At 32.9% G+C, this 21,344-nt stretch overlaps 2 protein-coding genes across 2 annotated transcripts in view; one reads left to right on the top strand and one right to left on the bottom strand.

Annotated features, from left to right (window-relative positions):
* LOC107455482 (lachesin) overlaps nt 1-19,316 on the top strand; it is a 174,377-nt gene extending 155,061 nt beyond the window's left edge. Inside the window, exons 7-10 of the mRNA XM_043041967.2 lie at nt 1,409-1,474; nt 7,191-7,277; nt 13,883-13,984; nt 18,965-19,316. Of these exons, the coding sequence (XP_042897901.1) occupies nt 1,409-1,474; nt 7,191-7,277; nt 13,883-13,984; nt 18,965-19,044 (335 nt within the window). The 3' untranslated portion in view covers nt 19,045-19,316. The remainder of the gene's footprint in view (nt 1-1,408; nt 1,475-7,190; nt 7,278-13,882; nt 13,985-18,964) is intronic.
* Nucleotides 1-21,344, bottom strand: part of LOC107455484 (uncharacterized) — a 383,034-nt gene that overhangs the window by 290,114 nt on the left and 71,576 nt on the right. The gene's annotated exons all lie outside the window — the stretch shown is intronic.

The following is a 21,344-nucleotide window of genomic DNA, read 5'->3' as shown; positions in this document are numbered from 1 at the left end:
AGTATAGAAAAGTGAGTTTTTAGACAATTCTAGAGTAAGTCATGTTGTTAATGATGCCCCTTGCAAATACTAGCAAGCCTGTTAATGGAAAGTGCTTTTAAGGCAGAGGATGCGTTTCTTGTTTTCCAGTGGAGCCATCTATGGCCAAGAATAATACTTCATCCACATACACGTCACTGCCCATTCTACAGGGAGGGCCCAGTCGTACTCAATTCATTCATCCACAGATCGGAATTCGAACTCACGATCTCACGAACATGAGCCCAGCGTCCTACCAACAAGGACATCCCGGCTCTTAGAATAAGTCATGAAATTTCAAATGCTGAAAAGAAACTTTCAAAATATCAAAATGCAAACAAATTATGATACGATAACTTAGGATTACTCTGAAAAAAAAACTCTCTTCCAATACTTTGTTTGCATTTTAATATTTTGAAATTCCTTTTCAGCAATTTGAACTTAATGACTTACAGTAGGTTTGACTGAACTTACCTTTTCTAGACTTCAAATATTAAATTACTTATGAAAATGAAAGAGAATTTGCGATGAAAGATCTCACCGTTAGGCATAGCGTCCTCTTAAGCATATTACCGTCGTTGAACAGCTGACACAATTTTTAGTTTGCGACTACCAATCTTCAACACCATAGTCTTGTAATTTTGAACCCAATCCAGAAGACAAAGGAAGTCCTGGATCGAGTATTGGGAGAAATTTGCTTTTTGATAAAACTAGCCCGTATTCTCGTTACATAGAGAGTAAAACCACGAAAACCTCCCATGATTAGCCTGACGAGCTAGGGACTCTAACACATGATCTGTCTACCACTGAGGATATTTAACGTCAGCACTAAGGTTGGTGCAAGCCGGATGCGGAATTTGCAGGGACCCCCATCAAGGGGGGAATTTTTACACTAAATAAAACGAATGGTTTTGGGGGGGGGGGGGAATTTAGAATTTGCCCAAGAATGCGCCCAAGAGCTTGGGGGGATGGGGGCCACTGGGAATTTGTATCGACCAGCCATCGCTGGGATTCAAACCAGTTCACCTCATTGGTAGGCGAACACTATCCCCTGTTGAAATCATGAGAAACATTGAAATCTGAAAAATACGGATATTAAGGCATATTTCGTTATAAACTTGGTTTATTTCTCAAATCTAATATTACCTTACAATTACCTATTTTCATAAAATTATTTAAAGTGTGTAAACTGTTTCGTTCATGCTCAATTATTTATAAAAGTGTTTAAACATCAAAAACAATGCCCGCCATAACTTATTGAAAACTTGTGTTAATCATTGTGAATTTCTTTAAAAATTTAAATTGGTGTGGCATGAAAGTATTGCTTTTTAATCGCAGCTAGTATTAAAAAGTTTTTCAATTACTTTTAATTCAAAGTTTTGTTTTGCAGAAATACAACCTCCAACAAGTCAACCAACTAAAGATACTTCTTCAGTTAGGCGCCAAAGTTCGGAAGGTAAGTCTTTTTTATTTATTTTTTTATTTCGTATAATTCTTTTTTTTTTTACCTCAAGTTAATTTTTACAGCTATTTCTTATGTTTTGGCAGAACAAATTTATACCTACTTTTGGAAAATTTAAATAAAAAGGGTCGTTGATACAGTTAGTACCTCAATTCCATTAACCTACTTTCAACCGAATTCTCTATTCAATTGTGAATTGAGATCTTGAAAAAATTTAACTTAGGCTGAAAGTGCTGAACAAAGGATGGAAATAGCTTGAGAACTTACGTAAGCTGGTGTCTGGCGTGTATTGCATGCAGCAACGAAAAAACTGCAACTAAACACATTAAACAAAAAAAGCAAACCACAACAGAAAACATTATCGGCACGCAATGTAAGATTTTTTTATAAATACAATCATACCGAGGGTATATGATTTGTATAAAAACTACCATAAAAAACGTGATTCCTTCGTAGGTATTCAGAAAATTTGCTCCGGTTTCTAAGGTGGCTGTTATTTCTAGAAGAAACGATGCAATTCACTTTCTGCGAAATTTACTTATGATTCTCCATTTATTTTCAACGGAAAAGTTAAAGAACTTGGATATGGTTAAGGTACATCAAGGAACTAAAAGTTGCAAGGAAATCACAATAATTCTAAAATTTCAAAATGTCTATTAAAATGTTTAATTAAACGTAATGATCAATATTAAACGAATGTAAACATCAGTTACCTGAAGTTTTCCTGTAAAAACCATGCATATAATTCTTATTGAAATTTCTTGTAAACCATTTTGTGCATTTTTCAAAGAAATTGAATTTTTGATTTCCAAACCGCTAAAATATTATTTTAAAGCAAAATTGTCTGTTCATTAATTTCAGTTAATTTTACAAAGTTTATAAGAAAGAACTTTTCTACGTTTGGAGAGTATAGTTTTAATGGCAAGAAAAGTCAGAATCTGTTTAATTGCGGTAAATAATATTGCACACTCAACGTAAGGAGCTATACAGTGTCATAAACTTAATCTGACAAAAAATCACTGACTAGTTAAATCGAGGTTGTGAAACTGACATTGACATTTATCTCAAGAAAGCAACCTCCCAGATGGGATCATGTGGATTTTTCATATTTTAATAATACTGTTAGTATTTTACACCCGTGCGCTTATCTATTAAATTTCTAAGCAACATCATGTTCACATTAGAACTTGTCTACATATTTTGTAAAAAAATGTTTCGTCTTAATCACTTTAATTCAAAATTTTCTTTCATTTCATACATAATTTGAACAGTAACTTTCTAAGCAACATCATGTTCACATTAGATCTTGTCCGCACAATATTTTGTAAAAAAATGGTTTTGTTTTAGTCACTTTCATTCAAAACTTTCTCTCATTTCATGCATAACTTTAACATTAACTTTCTAATCAACATCATGTTTACATTAGATCTTGTTCACACAATATTTTGTAGAAAAATGGTTTTGTCTTAGTCACTTTCATTCGAAACTTTCTGCATTTTCATGCATAACTTGAGGCAAAAGAAAGATTTAGCAATCGTGGAAGTTCGAAAACTGTATAGATATTACTAACACACATAAAATGAAGCATGTGTTCAGCAGACGATTAAGGTATCTGTTGCTCCATTTAACGCTTATCGAGGAGCTAATAAGTATTTCAAAATAACAGGATTTATAACTGCAGTAAGTGTGATAGTGTTATCTCTCAAATTCTGGATTTATTAACCCCCTGAACCATGGCAAACAGTGGCAATCAAGATTCTATCTAATATCTTCCAACAACAGCACAACCTTAAGTGGTAGCCCTATTTTAATTTCGCCATTAAACGCGCCAATAAAACATCCTAATGAGCCCAAAGATGCCAGCCTTTTCATCTAGAAATCTTCATCTTGATTGAATGTTCAGCGATGATTACTATCTTAATTTCGGCGACTGTGTCAAGGATTCAGGCTTATTAATGTAGGCTCTTCTCGTCTTAATATTTCCCGAATAATCTTTCGAACTTTTTTTTTGTTGCCATTTTCATTAAAGACGTCTCCTTTTTCGCGAGATCGATCGAATTTCCATTTTCACTTTTAATAAAAGTTCACGACCGCTGTTGGCGTTATCAATACCATTAGGTCTAGGGTAATTAGATTGGCTGTGCTAACGAGCTTGGTCCGATCATTAGTAGATCTGTCAGCCATTACACAGCGCCAAGGACGGGTTGACTGTCATTCTTGGCTTGTAATGTTTTTGGCGCAGTCAAAATGAATTACACAGGTCCCCCCACATCCGATTTTAACATAGCAGCAGATGGAAATACAATTAAAGGTTCTATCGCTATTAGGGCAATTTTGGGGGCAATTACCACTTCGGGAAGTTGTTGCCGTTCTCTGATAGATTAGAAGGGGAAGAGAATTAAAAGTATTTAATACAAGACGAAAATATGAAAAATGAATATAATTATGGTAAATGTATTTCGATCCTTGTATTCTATTTGCCAGGGGTAATATCATTCATTAATGAAATGAGTGACTTAACCAAACAAGGATAATTAATAATTTGACGTTCATTAGAGGAAGTGGTATTAATATATAATTAATTGAAATTATAATGTTTTAAACACTCTGCCCATATACAAACTATACACTGGTCTAACATTTAGTGATTACGCTTTGTTTGTTTGTTTGTAACCGGATTTTCACAAGCAATGCTATTTTTTAAATTAGCTTTATTTTTAATTCTTTGGCTAATTCTAATAACCTCATAAAAAATTTATTTCGAGCGTTGTTATTTCGTATAAAACAACCATGTAAAAAGTCAAAAACCATGTCATTATTCAGTCGTTAAATAACGGGAAACGCATCTCCCATACCTCCTAAATCTGAATATTGTTAAATAAATCACTAGAATCAGTACTATTATATGCAATTCAGAAATCACGATGGCAAATAACAATTCCTAGTTACAATTGTAATCAAACTCATTTGAAATTAGATACTTTGTAATCGAATATTAAGATTTTCTGCAACCGGGGCAGTGTTTAGAGAGTAGCTAACAGAGTGATTGCTTAAAGCCGCTTGAAATCAGTTCCAAATAGGAAAATGTCTAGCTATTATATTTTATCCTTAGAACTAGAATAGAAGAAAAGAAAATGCGCAAATATAAAGCATCCATGTTTTGTACTTTTAATAGCAATGGAGGGAAATTAATATATGTGTTAACAGTACTTGATTTTATTTATTTGTTATTTGAATGTATGCAAGTTGTAAGCTAGATTTTATTTATTTGTTATTTCAGTATATGTAAGCTATAAGTTAGAATTTGTATGATCGGTTGCTATGGTGATATTATAGAACAAATTTTTGTGTGAAATAAGTGTTATGTTTCCTGTTCTTTTTTTTTTTTCCTTTTTTTTTTAATGGATTAAGAATAATTTTATTTTAGTTTAGTAGTTTTATTGTAGAGAACGACAGAATATTGTACTTTCTGGTAGAGTCTCTTAACAATTGTGTTGAACAAAGACGTGGTTTTAAGAAGAATTTCGAATTTTGTATAAAGTATTAATAATATAATGGATGGAATTCAGAAAGAACGGAAGATTGTTCGAAGCTCTTTTTACGTGATTAAGTAACCAAATTTCAGCTGACATAAAATTAGAAGACGAAAAATTAATAAGCGTTAAAGCTAAATTTGAAACATTGAGAAAAAAATAAAATCCAGTACTTTTAACAATTAGCAATTTAGAAATCATGATTGCAACTTATCAATTCCCTATTAGAATTAATATCAAAGTCATTTGAAATTAGTTACTTTGCAATGTTCTTCGTTAAGATGTTCTGTAACCGTGTCAGTTTTTAGGGGATAGCGAATTGTGCGGCTACTTAGAGAACTGCCTGAAATCATATGAAAGTGTAAATTTACTCCTATTATGTTTTCCCCTTAGAGCTAGAATAGAAGTAGAGCAAGTGCACTGTTTTATTTCTCCGTCTCTTTTCGTCCTACGTGCTCTGTAACGTGCTTCCTCTCTTTCGGCAGTTTTGACTGGAAAAGAAAGGTTTGACAGTTGAGATGAATTATCCTTTTTGATATATTCGTTTTTATAAAGACAAAGAGGGTAAATTAGAAGCTTAGGAAGCATTAAGATTTGCGAAACAGTAAAATATTAGATCATTTTTGGAATATTGGATCATAGCTTAGGAATTTTTAGAACTTCAATTTTTTAATATGTTGTTGTTGTCCGTTAAAGTCAGGAGTGCGATTGTACTTTTTTCCAGTGGCGCCATCTATGGCCAAGAATTCGACTTCTGCCACACAAGTATATGGGGCGTAACCATTTATACATCCATGCATTCATCCACAGATCATAATTTTCATTTGAACTAGAGAACGATTATCTCCAATTTAGTACCCCCAGAGGTACAATTTTTAATGAACATAAAGGACTTTATGACCCGACAAATTTAACGTGCACCAGTCACCATTTACTACGCGGGGAGTATTCGAACTCCCGTTCTCACCACGAACGTAAGTTCAGCACCCTGTCAACCAGGCTAACCCAGCCCCTATTATTTAATATACATAAACTATACAAAATTGTTTACAAAATTGTTTACAAAATTAAGAAGAAAAAAATTATTGAATGGTTTTAAAAACGGTAAAAATGAATATTTTGATAGCAATCCATATGGATACTTTTTGAGCTTTAAAAATGTTTTGGAATATTTCCCATAGTCTACATTAGCAAAACAAATGTCCAATAAAGTTTAAAATAAGTTATATAAATATTATAAGTGTTTTCCCCATTAAACTTCAAAATTTTAATAAGTATAAAAAATAAACTACTTTCCAATCAATTAAAAAAAAATAGTGCGTGGAGTCCCTCCGCGCGGAAGAAGTTAAACTTCGCAACCTGCGACGTTAATTGTAGAAGAATCAGCAGTCGTAGAAGGATCACTAGTTCTATTCAACGACTCTTTTTCCTGCTCCGCTCGCTTCCGTGCTCTGTAATCACGGTAATATTGTGCATTTTTCCCTCGTGGACCTCTTGAACCAGTGGAAGTGCTTGTGGTTGCCTCATCGTCTCGCCCTGGAAAATGTATTTGTATTAATAATGTATGTGAATGCGTCATAATGTAATTTCAGAAGAGAAAACCTAACAATCAATTGATATTCACAAGAGACGTACCTTGACATAACCTTAAATCCGTCGCATTGTCCGTGGGATTGTTTTCACTCATTTTTTACAATTGTTATCCACTAAATTTGAAAATAAAAAATACTACCCTATTAAATTATATGTGTATCAAAACAAACTAAAAAAATATTTATAGAAAAACAATACTTTTATTATTTTTATGCTAGTGAGAACCAAAACAATATGGAAATGAATGAGGGAAAACTGGATCCTACCACGTGATTTCCCGGCCAATAAAAATATAGCGTTAAACGTTTAACGCAACCTTGTTGGAAGTCGCATAAGAAGTATAACTTCAATAAACTACTTTCCAATTAATTAATAACAGATTTCCATTGATAAAATGTACTTATTATAGTATGAAATACATATCTATTATGCTTTTTGCGAGAATCAAAATAATTTCGTTCAACTACCAAATCACTCTATAAAAATGTTCTTTGAAGCGTTATTAATCCAAAGTCTCTTTGTTTCAAATCTTAAACATAGTTAAGTGTCCAAATCACGTGTGTGTTTTTTTTCTCTTCTTGTAGCATTTCCGCAACATCAACATCTCGGCTCCGAGAAGGACTCAACCGAAAATTCAGCTGCCAACAAAAGGAAGCGGCCGGTTTTGACAGGTAATTTACCTCTTCTTTTAGAATCTAACAAAGTTTGTTTTGTTTTTTTACATCGTTTTATAACCCAGTTGTTTTAGCTGTATTTTATTTCATTTTTTTTTTATTCTTTATTATGTGGCATTTATTTTGACAGCATTTCGAGTCACAAATTTGTTTAAATGATGTATTTGTCGACTATTATGAAACATTTCGAAAGGAAAAAAAATTTAGGAAAAGACTTCTTAATGAATTTGTTAGAATAATTTTTTGAACGCGTCTATTAATGTAAGCATATTGACGACATATTAACGGTTGTAAGCATATTTACAAAGCTACTTTTTTTAATAATTGTCTTTCCATAGGCTTCTTTCATGTCATTTTCACATTGCTATTTAAAGCAATTTATTTTCTTACTATCGCATTTATTTTATAATAATTTCGTTCCATCAGTTAACATAATCATTGTTATTCAATCTTAGTTTTTATATCATTGTTATATCACTGTTTATATCATTGTTTTATGTCACTGATAATTTCAATTCGTTTTAGAATACGAAATGATTTTATTGTTTTATGAAGGCTATTTTCTGCAGTCACTGATTGTCCGAAAATGAACGAAAAATGGATTTACTAGTTCGTTGGGCTGGGGTAGTCTGGTTGGCAGGGTGCTGGACTCATGTTCGTTTGAAGGGAGTTCGAATCCAGCGAAGGCCGAAAACTCCCCGTGTAGTAAATGGTGACTGCTGCACGCTAAATCTGTCGGGTCACAAAATCCTCCATGTTCCCGTAACAACTTATACCTCTGAGGATACTGAATTTGAGACAGATCGTTCTCTGGTTCAGGTCACAATAACGTTCTATGAATGGATTTATGAAGTGGTCCTCCTTGTAAACGGGTATGAATATTGGGTGTATCAGAAGTCGAATTTTCGGTCATAGATGGCGCCACTTGAAAACAAGAACAATAGCACTCCTTACCTTAATGCGTATGACAGCAGCAACTAGTCATTACTTGCAAACGCAGTAACTCTAAAATAGTTGTCTCAATAGAAATCTGTTTTGAAGTGATATTTCTAAGAAAAAAAGTTTTTTTTCTCCTTAATAAAATGTTATACCGTCAGTTGCATTAATAGAACTTAATTACATTAATCTGTTATGCTCCATCAAATTTAAACAGTACGAACTCAAAGTTTTGTATATCAAAGCGTACTATAAACTCAGTCTGGAGCAAAACAAACTTTAAAAAAAAAACAGAGATAACTTAAAGTTGTGGTATCAATGTTTTGGTATCAATGTGAAAGAAATTTCCTAAGGGAGAATTAACCCTGAAATTTTAAAAGTAAAATAAAATAAGAAGTTGTGTTTTAATATTCTAAACATGCATATTTAATCAATTGAAATAACTTACAGGTAACTATGGTGGACTATCTAAACTATTCAACTCCATTCTATACATTCTTACTTATTATATTTTTCGTATTTAATATAATAAATTCCATTGCACGCTCAGACAGAGGATACCATACGGGGCTGTAAACTAAGTCAATCTTAAAAACAAAAAAGGAAAAACAAAAACAAAATATCACAAGAGAACCTCAGGGTCGTTATGGTCGTATTTACGTGTAAAAGACAAACTCCTAAAGTGATCACATAGCTTGAACATCTTGAACTCTGTTATAATTTATTTATTCCGAAATAATACATTTAATAAAAACAATATCTACGGTTTCGCACCAAATAATTTATTAACGTTTGAAAAATCTTCATTAGCGTTGAATATTTAAACTTAAAACATTTAACCAACTATTTGCAGAATCATTTTTACCATTGAAATAAGCAGACAAAAATTCGTCTGATTAATTTCAATCCGAAAAACGATAAAACTTAGGGTTTAATTAATATCATTAAAAGTTCAATATTACCAATATTTATTGACTAATATAATTAACTAGTAACAGTCTTTTGGTAATAAATTAATTTTTGAATTTTCGAGAATTATTTTGCTTAACATTTTCATAGCATGTAAGAAACCCTGAACCGCTGAAATTATATTCTGTGCAACTATACGGTTTTCTCCTGATTTTAAAACACTTTTAAGTTAATCACTTCAAAATCAAAATTTTCAGAAAAAACTATTGTTTTTAGTCTACAACATTACCGATTGTGTAAAGGAACAGTGATTCAGATCTGCTGGTAAGAGGAGAAATTTGCTTATCTTACTTATAAATCCCATTTATAAGCAAATGAAGGTGAATTGCCTGGGAGCTATTTATGTTATCACAGAATTGCTTCATTCATTTTAACAGAATCAGATATTGATTCCCTTGACGCTAGTCGAAAATGAATATTGCCGGAATTCAGAATTAATAGTCCTTATCGTGCATGACAATCAAAATGGTGAATTCAGCCCAATCGAAGCATTATTTATGTTCCGTAACAACTCACTGTTGGAGAAAATAACTGAATTTCCCATTCAAAACTTACTCTATTAAGTTCGAAAATATTACGAAATGAAATTTGCTTCATAATATGTTAATGACTAAAATTTTATAGTTTGTTCCAAATATATTTATTTGCGTATGATTATTCAATACGTTAACAAGATGTTTGAGTGAAAAGTCAAGAGGTGACAAATAAAATGCTGTTTTGTTAAATTTTGAACCTGTTTTGAAGTAGCTAGTTTATAATAGTGAAAAGTAGTTATAATTTTGAAATTATAGAAATAATTGCTTATTTTGTAATAACAATAGTTTGAGAACTGCTTTTTCAGCTTCTTATGATCAAATCGATTAGTTAAGTTATCGTATAGTTAAGTTATCGTATAGTATCTTATACTATGTCAAGTAATAACTATTAAATATTCATAGCAACTTTTTTTTGAATAATTAGTAAATAAACACATTTTACCTTACTAGCTATATGTTTTACAAGGTGTCAAAAATAACAAACAATTTCAGAAATCGATTTAAATGAGGAAGGCTATAAAAACATACGATTTGCTGAGTTCTGTTTGGGAAACAAGAAAAAAGTAATCTCAAAACATTTCAGCTAAGTCAACAAAATTGATCATGAGAATCCGGCGCTCTTTGGAAACAATCATAAATTCATGCCTTCAACTGCATTTTGAAGAATTCTAAATGAAAAAAAATTGCAAATAGCGTTTGTTAATTTTGTTCCACACCATGTTGCTGAAAATTTTCGTTATTTTTACTCTAGATAACCGAACTTAAATCTGTGTTAATTTGTAACAAATCATTCGACTAATAGACAACGAATTAAAAACAAGTACATTTTTATATTCCCTTTGTTTGTTTTTTCAGAAAAAATAGCATAACTTAAAGTACTATTAAACTTCAATTAAAAAATAGAAATATGGTGAAAATCATTATTTATCTGATGTAAAAACTCCCACAATAGCCTAGTTGCAGCAATTGCGTACGCATTTTGCTCTTCAGCGTATCATAGATTGACGGAAAGTACAAATTCAGTGCTTGTCCATTTTAACCTCGTTTTTTGGGGGCATTTCAATATTCAAAGTAACTTCCACGTTCGACTGTTAGACGACGATCACAGCATATCACGAAAATTACATAGGGCTTCGATAACTAGTTATAAAGAAAGGTACTGTGAGCGCAACAGGAGTCAGGGGTCTGAATATTTACTTATCTAGAGTTGAAAGTGTGTTTCATAGCGTTTACTAATCACAGTGCCATCTGTGGACAAACCTTGCCTGAAAACCGTGGTGGCTCTGGGAATAAAGCGTTCATCTTCCAATGAGGTGAACTGGTTTCGAATCCCAGAAATAGCTGGTCTCGGCGGTCAAAAATTCCCTGAGGACAACAAATTTCTCGAATCCAGCGTTCGCGCGGACGGCCATTTTCCCGTTAATGTTCGTGATACATTTTCAATTTTTGTTATCTTACAAGAGTCCAGCGCCTCACTTCTAAAATGACCCTCTAATCTTGAAATGCAGCAACATACTGCGCATGGTGGAATTGATGTTTTCTCTGTCTGGGAGTACTGCAGCGGTTGAAAGGGGCTTTTCAGCAATGAACTTACAAAAAAGCGCATTACTTACTGGTCTTAAACAAGAAGCGTTAAAAGCATTTATGAACATCTACCTAAATGGAAAACCTCTTTCAGATTTCTGTGCAGAAACATCTGTAAATCATTGGCTTGATTGTGGAACTGGCAAACGTCATATTTGATTCATTTAAAAAACTCAGTACCATCGGACAAATTTACATGATAATTGACAGATAGCTTAACCTTTGTTATTTAAATTATTTCATCAAAGAAATAAATTATTTCATTATAGAAATACTAGGTTTTACTATTAGTAACCTTGTATTTCTTTTATTACTGTATAATGTAATCCTAGTAACTACTAATTCATTGTGCAATTTATATAAATGTTTGTAATAAATAAGAGAAAATTATATTTTTATTTATTTTGAAGAGACGGGTTAGTTTCAAAGGAGGACGGGTGCATTGTTGGATAAGCCGTCCTCAGGGACGGATAAAATTTCTGAGTTTTTTCGAGCCCTGCCTCAGAGGTATACGGATCATGGGTTAGAGTCCCCTTGCCGTCAGGCTAACCATGGGAAGCTTTCGTGGTTTTCCTCACCTTGTAACGCAAATGCTGGTTAGTTCCATCAAAAAGTCCTCCACGGAGGTAAATTTCACTTAATACTTGTTCCAGGAGTTCCGTTGCCTTCGGGTTTGGGTTCAAAATTACAAGGGTACGGACCTGAACATTAGTAGTCGAAAACCCGAAATTCGGTCGGCTGTTCAACGACGGTTATTAATAAGAAATATAAACTTTACAAGCTGAACCGCGGTTACCAAAGTGATAAAGAACTTGCCTCCCGAAGTATTGACCCAGGTTCGAATCCAAACCAGGTCGATATGAATTCTGCACTTGGCTCGCACTAACCACACTGGTAGGCCGATCATTAATTACAGTCCCCTTGTCATCGGGTTTCAAATGCCGGTTAGTTTTTATCAAATAGTCCTCCACGAAGGCTAGATTTTCCCAATCCTTGATCCAGGAGTTCTTTTGTCTTTTGGGTTGAGCTCGAACTTACGAGGCTAAGGAGTTGAAGTTTGATGATCGTAAACTTAGAATCGGGTCAGCTGTTCAATGCCGGTTATAAAAAAAATAAAGCTTTGCCAGCAACTTTGTAATTTGGTAAGAATTTCCAAAGTAAAACGATACAAACAGTACATTTCTTATTTTTATTTCGTAAATTGATTTTTCAAGTTAGTCATTTTTGAGGCAATGAATTTTGATTAAAATTAAACAATTTCCAATTAAAATCATGGAATTGCAAGCATTTAATTTACTGACTACCACCTTGGTTAGCAATCTTATAGTAAGTTAGTCATATTTACCATTTTAAAATATTGACAGAACTTAACGTAAAGTTTTTTTTTAACTTATATAATACGTGAAATTATAATAGTAAAGATATAGGAAAAATAACAATGAAAATTGCATAACATTACCTACATGACATTACTTACATAGCATTACTTACATAAAACTTACGATTTTGTCTGAAATAAACACCTAGAACTGCTGCCATTTAAACGAACAAACTTTCCTTCACTAATTCTACAGGTAAGGATAAAATAATTCGTAAATTTTAAGTCATTCTTATGTAATTAATTACGCAAATACTATTATTCTAAGCTTACTAATTAATAGCTATTAATCTGTAGATTAGACACATAATATTTTTATAACAATGCATTTGAATTAAAGCGATGGAAACTAACTTGTAACAAAATTAGATTTGTATAAACATGCATTTTATAATTCCATTTAATCTACTTGCTTACTAGATAAAATTTTACATCTCCCATAATTCCCTTCAATTACGTTTATTTCATATATTATTAATACAATCTGGTTAGACTATCACACTAATAGAGCATTATTAGAATAAATTTTTATAAGCTCTATATATTTAAAATGGAATTTTAAGACGTTTTATTTTAATATTCTAATCAAGATACTACCATATTTGTATAAAAAAATAATGCGAGTAAGAAGTGATTTTAAAATGCATGCACCTTGAAGAAAGATATAAGAAACACTATTTAAATAAAATTTGAAGCGCGTAGTGAAACAATGTTTATGTAATTTTTAATGAGATAAAGCAAAACATACGAGTTTCAACGTTGCCGTTAACAATACAAATGAAATGTAATTTTTGTTTTCCCCAGACGATTTATAAATATTTAAATTTTTCATTTTAGTTCCTAAAAAACGATGGAATATGTAAAAAAAATTTAACAAAAATAAAATTTACCTTTTAGTAATATACATTTTAAATTTATAAAAAGGCCATATTACTAAAGCATTTTTCTCGCAGCTTTATAAGTTTAAGCTACTTTCAGAAAAATCTTTCTGTAAAAGCATTATTTCGCTGTTGTTTAATTTTCCATTTGATGAAAAAAACAAACTAATACCTTCTTGGAAAAAAAAAAGGAAAAAAGCTTAAATGTTTGATTATTTCTCCCTTTTAAATAAATAAAACTCAGTCCTCTATTATCTTACCTCATCAACAAGAATATCTGTTTTAAGAGGCCTAATTCTCTTCTTCTGTTTTTCAATCCAGACGGGGCTTACAGAACCAAAGAACATATCAATACTGTAGAAGATTCGAAAGGACTCCAAAAAGAAAATGACCCACCCCAACTGAGGAAGGAGGCAAAAGAAGGTAATTTTCTCGTAATATCTCATTTAAACCTTCACCTTGTTTCTTCTCTTTTAAGAAGAGAATACAGCTCCATGGAGAAGCAATTTGTTTTAAAACTCGGATCTTACTGTTGTGTGTGTTGAAAATAGTTAATGGAATTTTCGCTTTTGCTTGTCACCGCTATTTATTTTTGAGTCGTACAATTACTAGTTTTTTGCTTCTTTTATTTCTCTTTTGCCCAAATTTTCGAGTTCTCTTCTGGGAAACCCCCTGCAGGAATTTAAATTGTTGGGACCGTTCTTGCGAGTTAAGAGAAAATCACGAGGTGTTTAAGTGATGATGTTGCCATTCGAGGGTTGTGAAATTTATGATCTGTTCGGTCCAGCGAATCCGACTCTCAATTTCTGTAACATCGGTGTTAAAAGTTTTTTTTTTTTGGCCATTGAAAACTATTTTCATTTCATTTCATTAATGTTAAATTTTATACTTGAGTAGTTTTATTTTCTTATTCTGGAGTAAATTTTAAAAAAATATAAATACAAATTTCAGTTTAAATAAAGATGAAATACGACATTTCTACTGATACACATGTTCACCATATTTGGTTTATAATATGAGGTAGGTATTTTATTTACGTCGCACTAGCGATGCACAATGGGCTATTGGCGACTGTCTGGGAAGTATCCCAGAGGATAATCCGAAGACTTTTTTTATTTAAACGATTGAAAAGTCCTCATGCACTACAAAGTATAGAATGAGACTTACAGAAGTAAGTAGAAAACAAAAACAAGAAAATTCGCAAATTTACATTAAAAACAAAGTTCCGCAAGGCAGTAAGACTTTCGATACTTTTGACCAGTTCTGAAGAAACAGGAGGTCAACAAATAGAAAGACGCCTCAAATCAGTCTTTAATTTAATTCGGGCACTCGCATACAGTTTGCAATGAGGAAGAATGTGCTCAGCATCTTCATCAGAATCACCGCAAGCACAAATTCCACTGGTCACCAGATGGAAACTAAATAAATGTCTCTTCAAATTTCCATGGTTTATTAAAATTTGGGTCAATTTAAAATCAGTTGTAAAGAATTTACATTGCAAACGGTGGAAAATAGATCAGAAGACATGCCATCGCAATTTTGATCCTCTGCAGAGGGGATGACTCCCCTGCATTGGTAGCCCTACGAACTATCTCGGGAAGTCTAACCTTTTACAGTAGAACAGTTTAACGAGGAGAGATACCGCGCACCCTCGATCCCTACGCAAGCTGATCGAAGTGGTCACCCACCCGCCTACTGACCGCAGCCAGTGATGCTTGACTTCGGTGTTCTACTGCGAACCAGATCTTTACGATCAGTCCACTGCGGGACGATTTATAATAAGAATTCTCTGAAATATATATTCAGGGTGTTCTGTAATCACCACCCGTAGTATTCATTTCACGTATATTTATTAGTAATACACAATTATCTAATCGTATTTTTCCCACACCAGTCTATTCCATCAACTGAAACATAAAAAAGCAAAATTTGCTCAAATCATAAAACTTCAGACGTAATCATCTTAACATCTAACTCAAACATTTATTTCCTATAAAAAATCACAAACTGGTTGAAAAACACAATTTTTTTTTTAAAAACAAACTTGTCAAGATAACGTATGCTGTACAACTGTACTTCTAACGTTTTTATAACGCTGTATCACGAAATGGTATAGATCCATTTTATTATTTTTACTTAAGTAATAATATGACATAATTATGACAGTCAGGCGATTAAGTATAACATATTATAGTTTTGAGAAATAAAATTATTTTATATTCTGAAAAATAAAAAACTTTGACTTTAAGAGATAAAATTCGAAATGGAATTTTGAATACTACACGCATTAAAAATCGAGAGAGTAAAATTTCATCCAGAAAAAAATTTGGGGTAACAAAAATAATTATACAATAATAACAGTACAATAACAACTAATTAAAACAAACGTGAAAGACACAGATGAAAAAGTTAAAACGAATTTACCAAGGATTTCATTAAAGAAAATTGTCAGCATTTTGCTGTTAAGTATAAAAATTTTCTTTTAAAATTCGTACTTACCTATTTTGAAGAGAGTCTTTTCACCATGGCGAGGGAATCTTTTTGCCATGAAAATCCCAAGGCGTGTTAGCATAGCTGTTAACACGTTAGATTAAGTCATTGAATGTTATTTTGGTTTATAAAAAATACAGTAATTACATATTTATAAACATTCATTGAATGTTTGTTCTGGTATTATGTCTGGTATCACAATTAAAAACCCTAACCTTACACTTAAACATCTCTTTCCTATGAAGTATCACAAACTTGAACAGAAAACACAAAACTTATCAAGATTTTATTTTGTCCACTGTACAACTGTACTTTGAGTTTTTTCATCTTTTGAGTTTAATCCGTTCTCTTGTAAAAGGAGAAAAAATTTTATTTTTTAAAAACGGCTGCGAAGTTAAACTTTCGAAAATACGCTCTGAAAATTTAAGATTTCAGAAGAAAATCAAAGATATTGACATCTAGAAGGCTGAGGTAGCCGAGAGACAGACAATGACAAATAAGTAGTAGTTGTAGTTTATTTAGATTACACTGGAGATGCACAAAAAGCAACTGGCGACGATCCCTGAAAATGATCCGAAAACATGACATCAAATTTTTGGTTATTGGTTAGTTATTGGTTATTGCAATTACATAAATTTTCAGGCTTGTGTGCTTAAAATAGGCTTATAAACCTTCGTCAAGTAGAAAAAGGACAGATAGCACAATAAGAGAGGCAGCACCAAGTAGTACCGCCTCGAGAGAGAAAATAATTTTTGGTTATTAGCAAAGGGGTTGGTACCCCTGCTTTGATAGCCTGACAAACTAGTGCACGAACTCAAGCACTTTAGGGTACAACAGTTTTAACAACTCATCGGGGGCTTCCTGGCCGAACGGTATCATCCACCAAACGCTATGTTAAGCGTGGAGGTGGCGAGTTCGAATCCCGACGTAACCTTGGATGTATTATTTGTGATTTTCTTCTCCGTATTGTGTTATCTGTCCTTCTACTTGACAAAGGCTTATAAGCCTTAATTGAGCACACGAGTCTGCAAATGTACGTTGCAACAATAAACAAACAAACAGCTCATCGCAGGCTGATAAAAGTAGTCACACACCAGCTCATTGAGCGCAGCCAGTGATGCTATATTTCGGTGATCTACTGGAAATCGTATTTCGAAACGTTATAAAGCGTGAATGTAGCAATTTCGAATCCCGCCTTAACTCTGGATGCATATTTTTGATGTGTCCCTCTCTAAATTTTGCTGTCTTGTTCTTCTACTTGACAAAAACTTATGAGCAGTTTTTGTAATGAGCACTGAAGCCTGCGGTACGATACGGTACTTTATTTATCTCTATTTAAAGCTGGTTAATGAAATTGGTTATTGGCGATGGTCTGGGCAACATCTCTGAAAATGATCCGGAGACAGCACACATTCATAACATCACGTTTTATACGGAGAACACATTCACAGGCAATCCATCCATCCGCGGATTGTAGCTTTGACCTGAAACAGAGCATGATCATTCTCCAATCCAGTGATCAATCTCCAATCCAATTGTTATGGAAACTTAGAGACACCGGTAGAATCAGAGTGCACCAGTTACCATTTCGTACACGGGGAGTCTTCGGTCGGTGGGGATCGAACTCTCGACCTCTCAAATATCGGCTCAATACCCTACCAGCCAAGTTATTCCAGCTTACACTCAAGATAGCATATGTGTGAGTAGCAATAAAATTAAAATGTAGTAAAATAATATGCTGGCCCATGTGCTCATTTAAACAGCAGCTTAGAAACCCATGTCAAATTGAAGAACAAATAGCACAAGTTAAAAAGAAACATCATAAAGATATATCCAAGGTTATGGCGAGGCTTGTACCCACTACCACGCTACAGAGCGTTTGGCGGATTATTGAGATTTCTCGACCAGGGAGGCCTGTAGAAAAGATCTGCTGCATCAAGCATTACAAAGTTCCCATAATGCAAGCTATCAGAATGTAAAAGCCCGCAGGGTAAGACTGACACCTTCCCGATGTCATTTTTAAGAACTAGATGGTTTGTGATATTTTGTTATAGAAACATAGAGGGCACATTGTATAACATCCACTTTCTTATAAGCATACTGGTCCCGCAGTGAACTTATCGTAAAGACATGATTCCCAGTAGAAGACCGAAGTCAAGCCTCACTAGCTGCTATCAATAAGCGGGTGGGTAACCACTTTGATCATCCTGCATAGAGACTGAGGGTGCACGGTATCGGCTCTCGTTAAACTGTTCTGTCGTAAAGTGCTGCACTTCGCGCACATGTAGTCGGGCTACCAAAGCAGGTGAGTCATCCCCTCTGCAGATGATCAAAATTGTGGCATCTTCTGGCATGTTTTTGCATATCAATGGCATGTCTTTGGATCATCCTCAGGGCTGTTTCCCAGACCATGTCTAATAGCCCCATTGAGCAGCTCCAGTGCGACGTAAATAAAGTACCTATCTACCTATAAAAATACTGTACATGTACCAGCATACCGCATAAATGAGCTTTTCCGCACTCTCTTCAAACTTTTGTTTTTGGCCGGCATAGCCTGATTAGTAGGGCACTGGGCCCATGTTCATGTGGTCATGGGTTCGATTCTCGCCGACCAAAGACTTCCCGTGTAGTAAATGGTGATGATGCATGTTAAATCTGTCGAATCTCAAAGTTCTCTAAGTTCCCGTAACAAATCATACCTTTGGGGATACTGATCCAGGAGTTTCCTTGTCTTCTGAATTGGTTCAAAATTACAAGGCTACGGAGTTGAACATTAGTAGTGGTAAACCCAAAATTTGGTCGGCTGTTCAACAACGGCTATAAAATATTAAAACTTTTGTTTTTTCTCCTTTAATTTAACAGGATATGTAAAAAAAAAATAATGAATGAAACTTTTGTTTACCTTTATTTCAGAGACAAGTGGCCAACCTAGCACTTATTTCACTTGGATACTTTTGTTCCTAGCTATCACCTTCTACGATATGGCAACGTAACGAGCATAAATTACGAGAAAGACAATCAATTGTTCGAAATGGAATTAGACGAATTAAAGAGCGAACAAGCATTGTTGGAAGCTTCTGTTCAGAACACCATTTATGAACTTGACATACTTATAGTTGTTGAACACTCTCCTGTTATAGGAAACCGATCTGGAACTGTTTCGTTCATTCTAGTCATCATTGTTGTGTATATATTCATGTAAATTATCAATTGTACATTCTTCTAATTTGTTCCGTAAATAAAATATATGTAAATTTTTTATTAATCGATGTTTGTTTTTTGTTTTTATCACTTTATTCATTTAGTATATATTTATTGTTATACAGGACCACCTTGAATAGCTTTTGATCCAATGATCGGATTTTCACATTTTAGAACTCAATCGTAATGGCTGGAGGGGGTGATTTCAAATATGCTAATTAATAAGTGATGCAGACGATATTTTAAATTAAGAAATCAATCACAAAAACGCACTTTCTCTTAATAAATGTTTTTTTTTTCGAAGAATTTGGATTTTTGAAATATGGTCGCAGTAGTTCGGTCAGTTGCTTCAAGGTATGGACCCATTAATGTTTTTTTTTCCACACATATTTCAATATATTTTCAGAGAATTGAAAAAATTTTGCGCACAATTATACAATTCGTTTATTCAAAAATAATTCCATGCGAAAAATAAATTATTTAAGAATGATCGGAAGAAATTTAGAATTCTAAGGAACACAAGATCTTGCATCATTTTAAAAAGTGTAACTTTCTAATGCAAAAAACAAAATTTGGGCGAAATTAGTATTATAATTCTTTATAAATTAAATTTCAAAAAAGTGAGTTACTCAAAATTTTGCTTAAAATTTTCTCGAAATACAGCGAAGTACGCAAAAAGTAAAATTAACATTAAGGGGTCCAAACTTTGAAGCACTCTCCTGACCAAACTATAGAAACCACACTTCCCAGATTGCAGCTATAGCCCTTACATTTTGTGTCATAAATATGAATCAGTAAAAAAAAGTCAATCAACTATTAACTTTTTTCAGCAATATCATCTTTACCAGCCCTTCATTTAGAATTGTTAGATATATCAATATCACAGTTATCAACCTCGAATTTTAAAACAGGATCAGATATATTGTTATAAGAACGTCTATATGCACAACACCAAGTTGCAGAATGATAGATATATTAGAGAATATACAAGGCACTTCATTAAAACGTCAATATTTCTCTTATAATATATAGTGACGGAACTTAACATTTCTTTGTTTTTAGCCATGCTCCAGCTATACGAATGTGGGTCATGGGGGTATTTGAGTAGAAAAACTTTTAAAATTTGAATTTAAGAAATCAAAAAAGCACAGGGTCAGTAAATAATGAGATGTATAGTGCCGGAACTTTGAAATATCAGTACGTTTTTTTTCTCCAAGTTATACATATAATAGCTTATACACTGATGGTAAAAAGATCCTAACACCAAGAAAAAATTACTGTAGAGTGCTAAACTTTCGACAATACGTTTATCTGAGTAACTTGTTTAATTGATTAAAGTTTCAAGATCTCGGGTTAATGCAATTAAGGGAAAAACCATTTTAAATGTGAAATAAAAAAAAAACTCTTTCATAAACTAAAGCAACCAACTTCACCAACTAACAAATCGTTCGTTTGTTACTCACAAAAAATGACCGATTCTATGCAGTCATACAAAGAATGTTTCTTTTATTTTAAAAGCCACATACATATCCGAGTTATGACAGCATATTCATAAAAATCACTTCCAAAAGGGTTTCGGTTAACGGTACTAATCGGTTAATCGAGATTAAGATAAATGGAGAAGTAACAATGCTTTAAATATATAAAATCTATTATTAATATAAACACAGCTGATTCAATCATGGAACTGAAAAAGAATCCTAGAGCTAAAAAAGAGTCCCATATTCTACAGATCAATGATTCTTCATCAGTGATCTTTTGTTTTTCTTAACTTTACTTTTCTAAAAAACACAAAAGAAACTAATATTTTGTGATTTATTACAGCAAGAAAGATCAAAAGATCAGTGACAGTATCCATAAGGTATTTCACTAAATTTTAAAACATTGGATGCTTAACTTAAGCCTACTAAACCTTACATTAAAATCAATGCGTCGTTTACTGAGCTTAAGGAATAATTTTCTCATTATACGGATTGCCATAAAAAATACCATTTATGTTCCATTTTCAGAAAAAAATTTATTTATATATATATTTGGTAGATGTTTCGAAATAATTTTCTTGATTCAATGTCTTTTTTTTTAAAAGTCAATA

Source organism: Parasteatoda tepidariorum, chromosome 3 (assembly GCF_043381705.1).
Source record: "Parasteatoda tepidariorum isolate YZ-2023 chromosome 3, CAS_Ptep_4.0, whole genome shotgun sequence".
NCBI lineage: Eukaryota > Metazoa > Arthropoda > Arachnida > Araneae > Theridiidae > Parasteatoda > Parasteatoda tepidariorum.
Note: the sequence above shows the minus strand (reverse complement) of the source record. Positions and strands in the feature narration are given on the sequence as shown.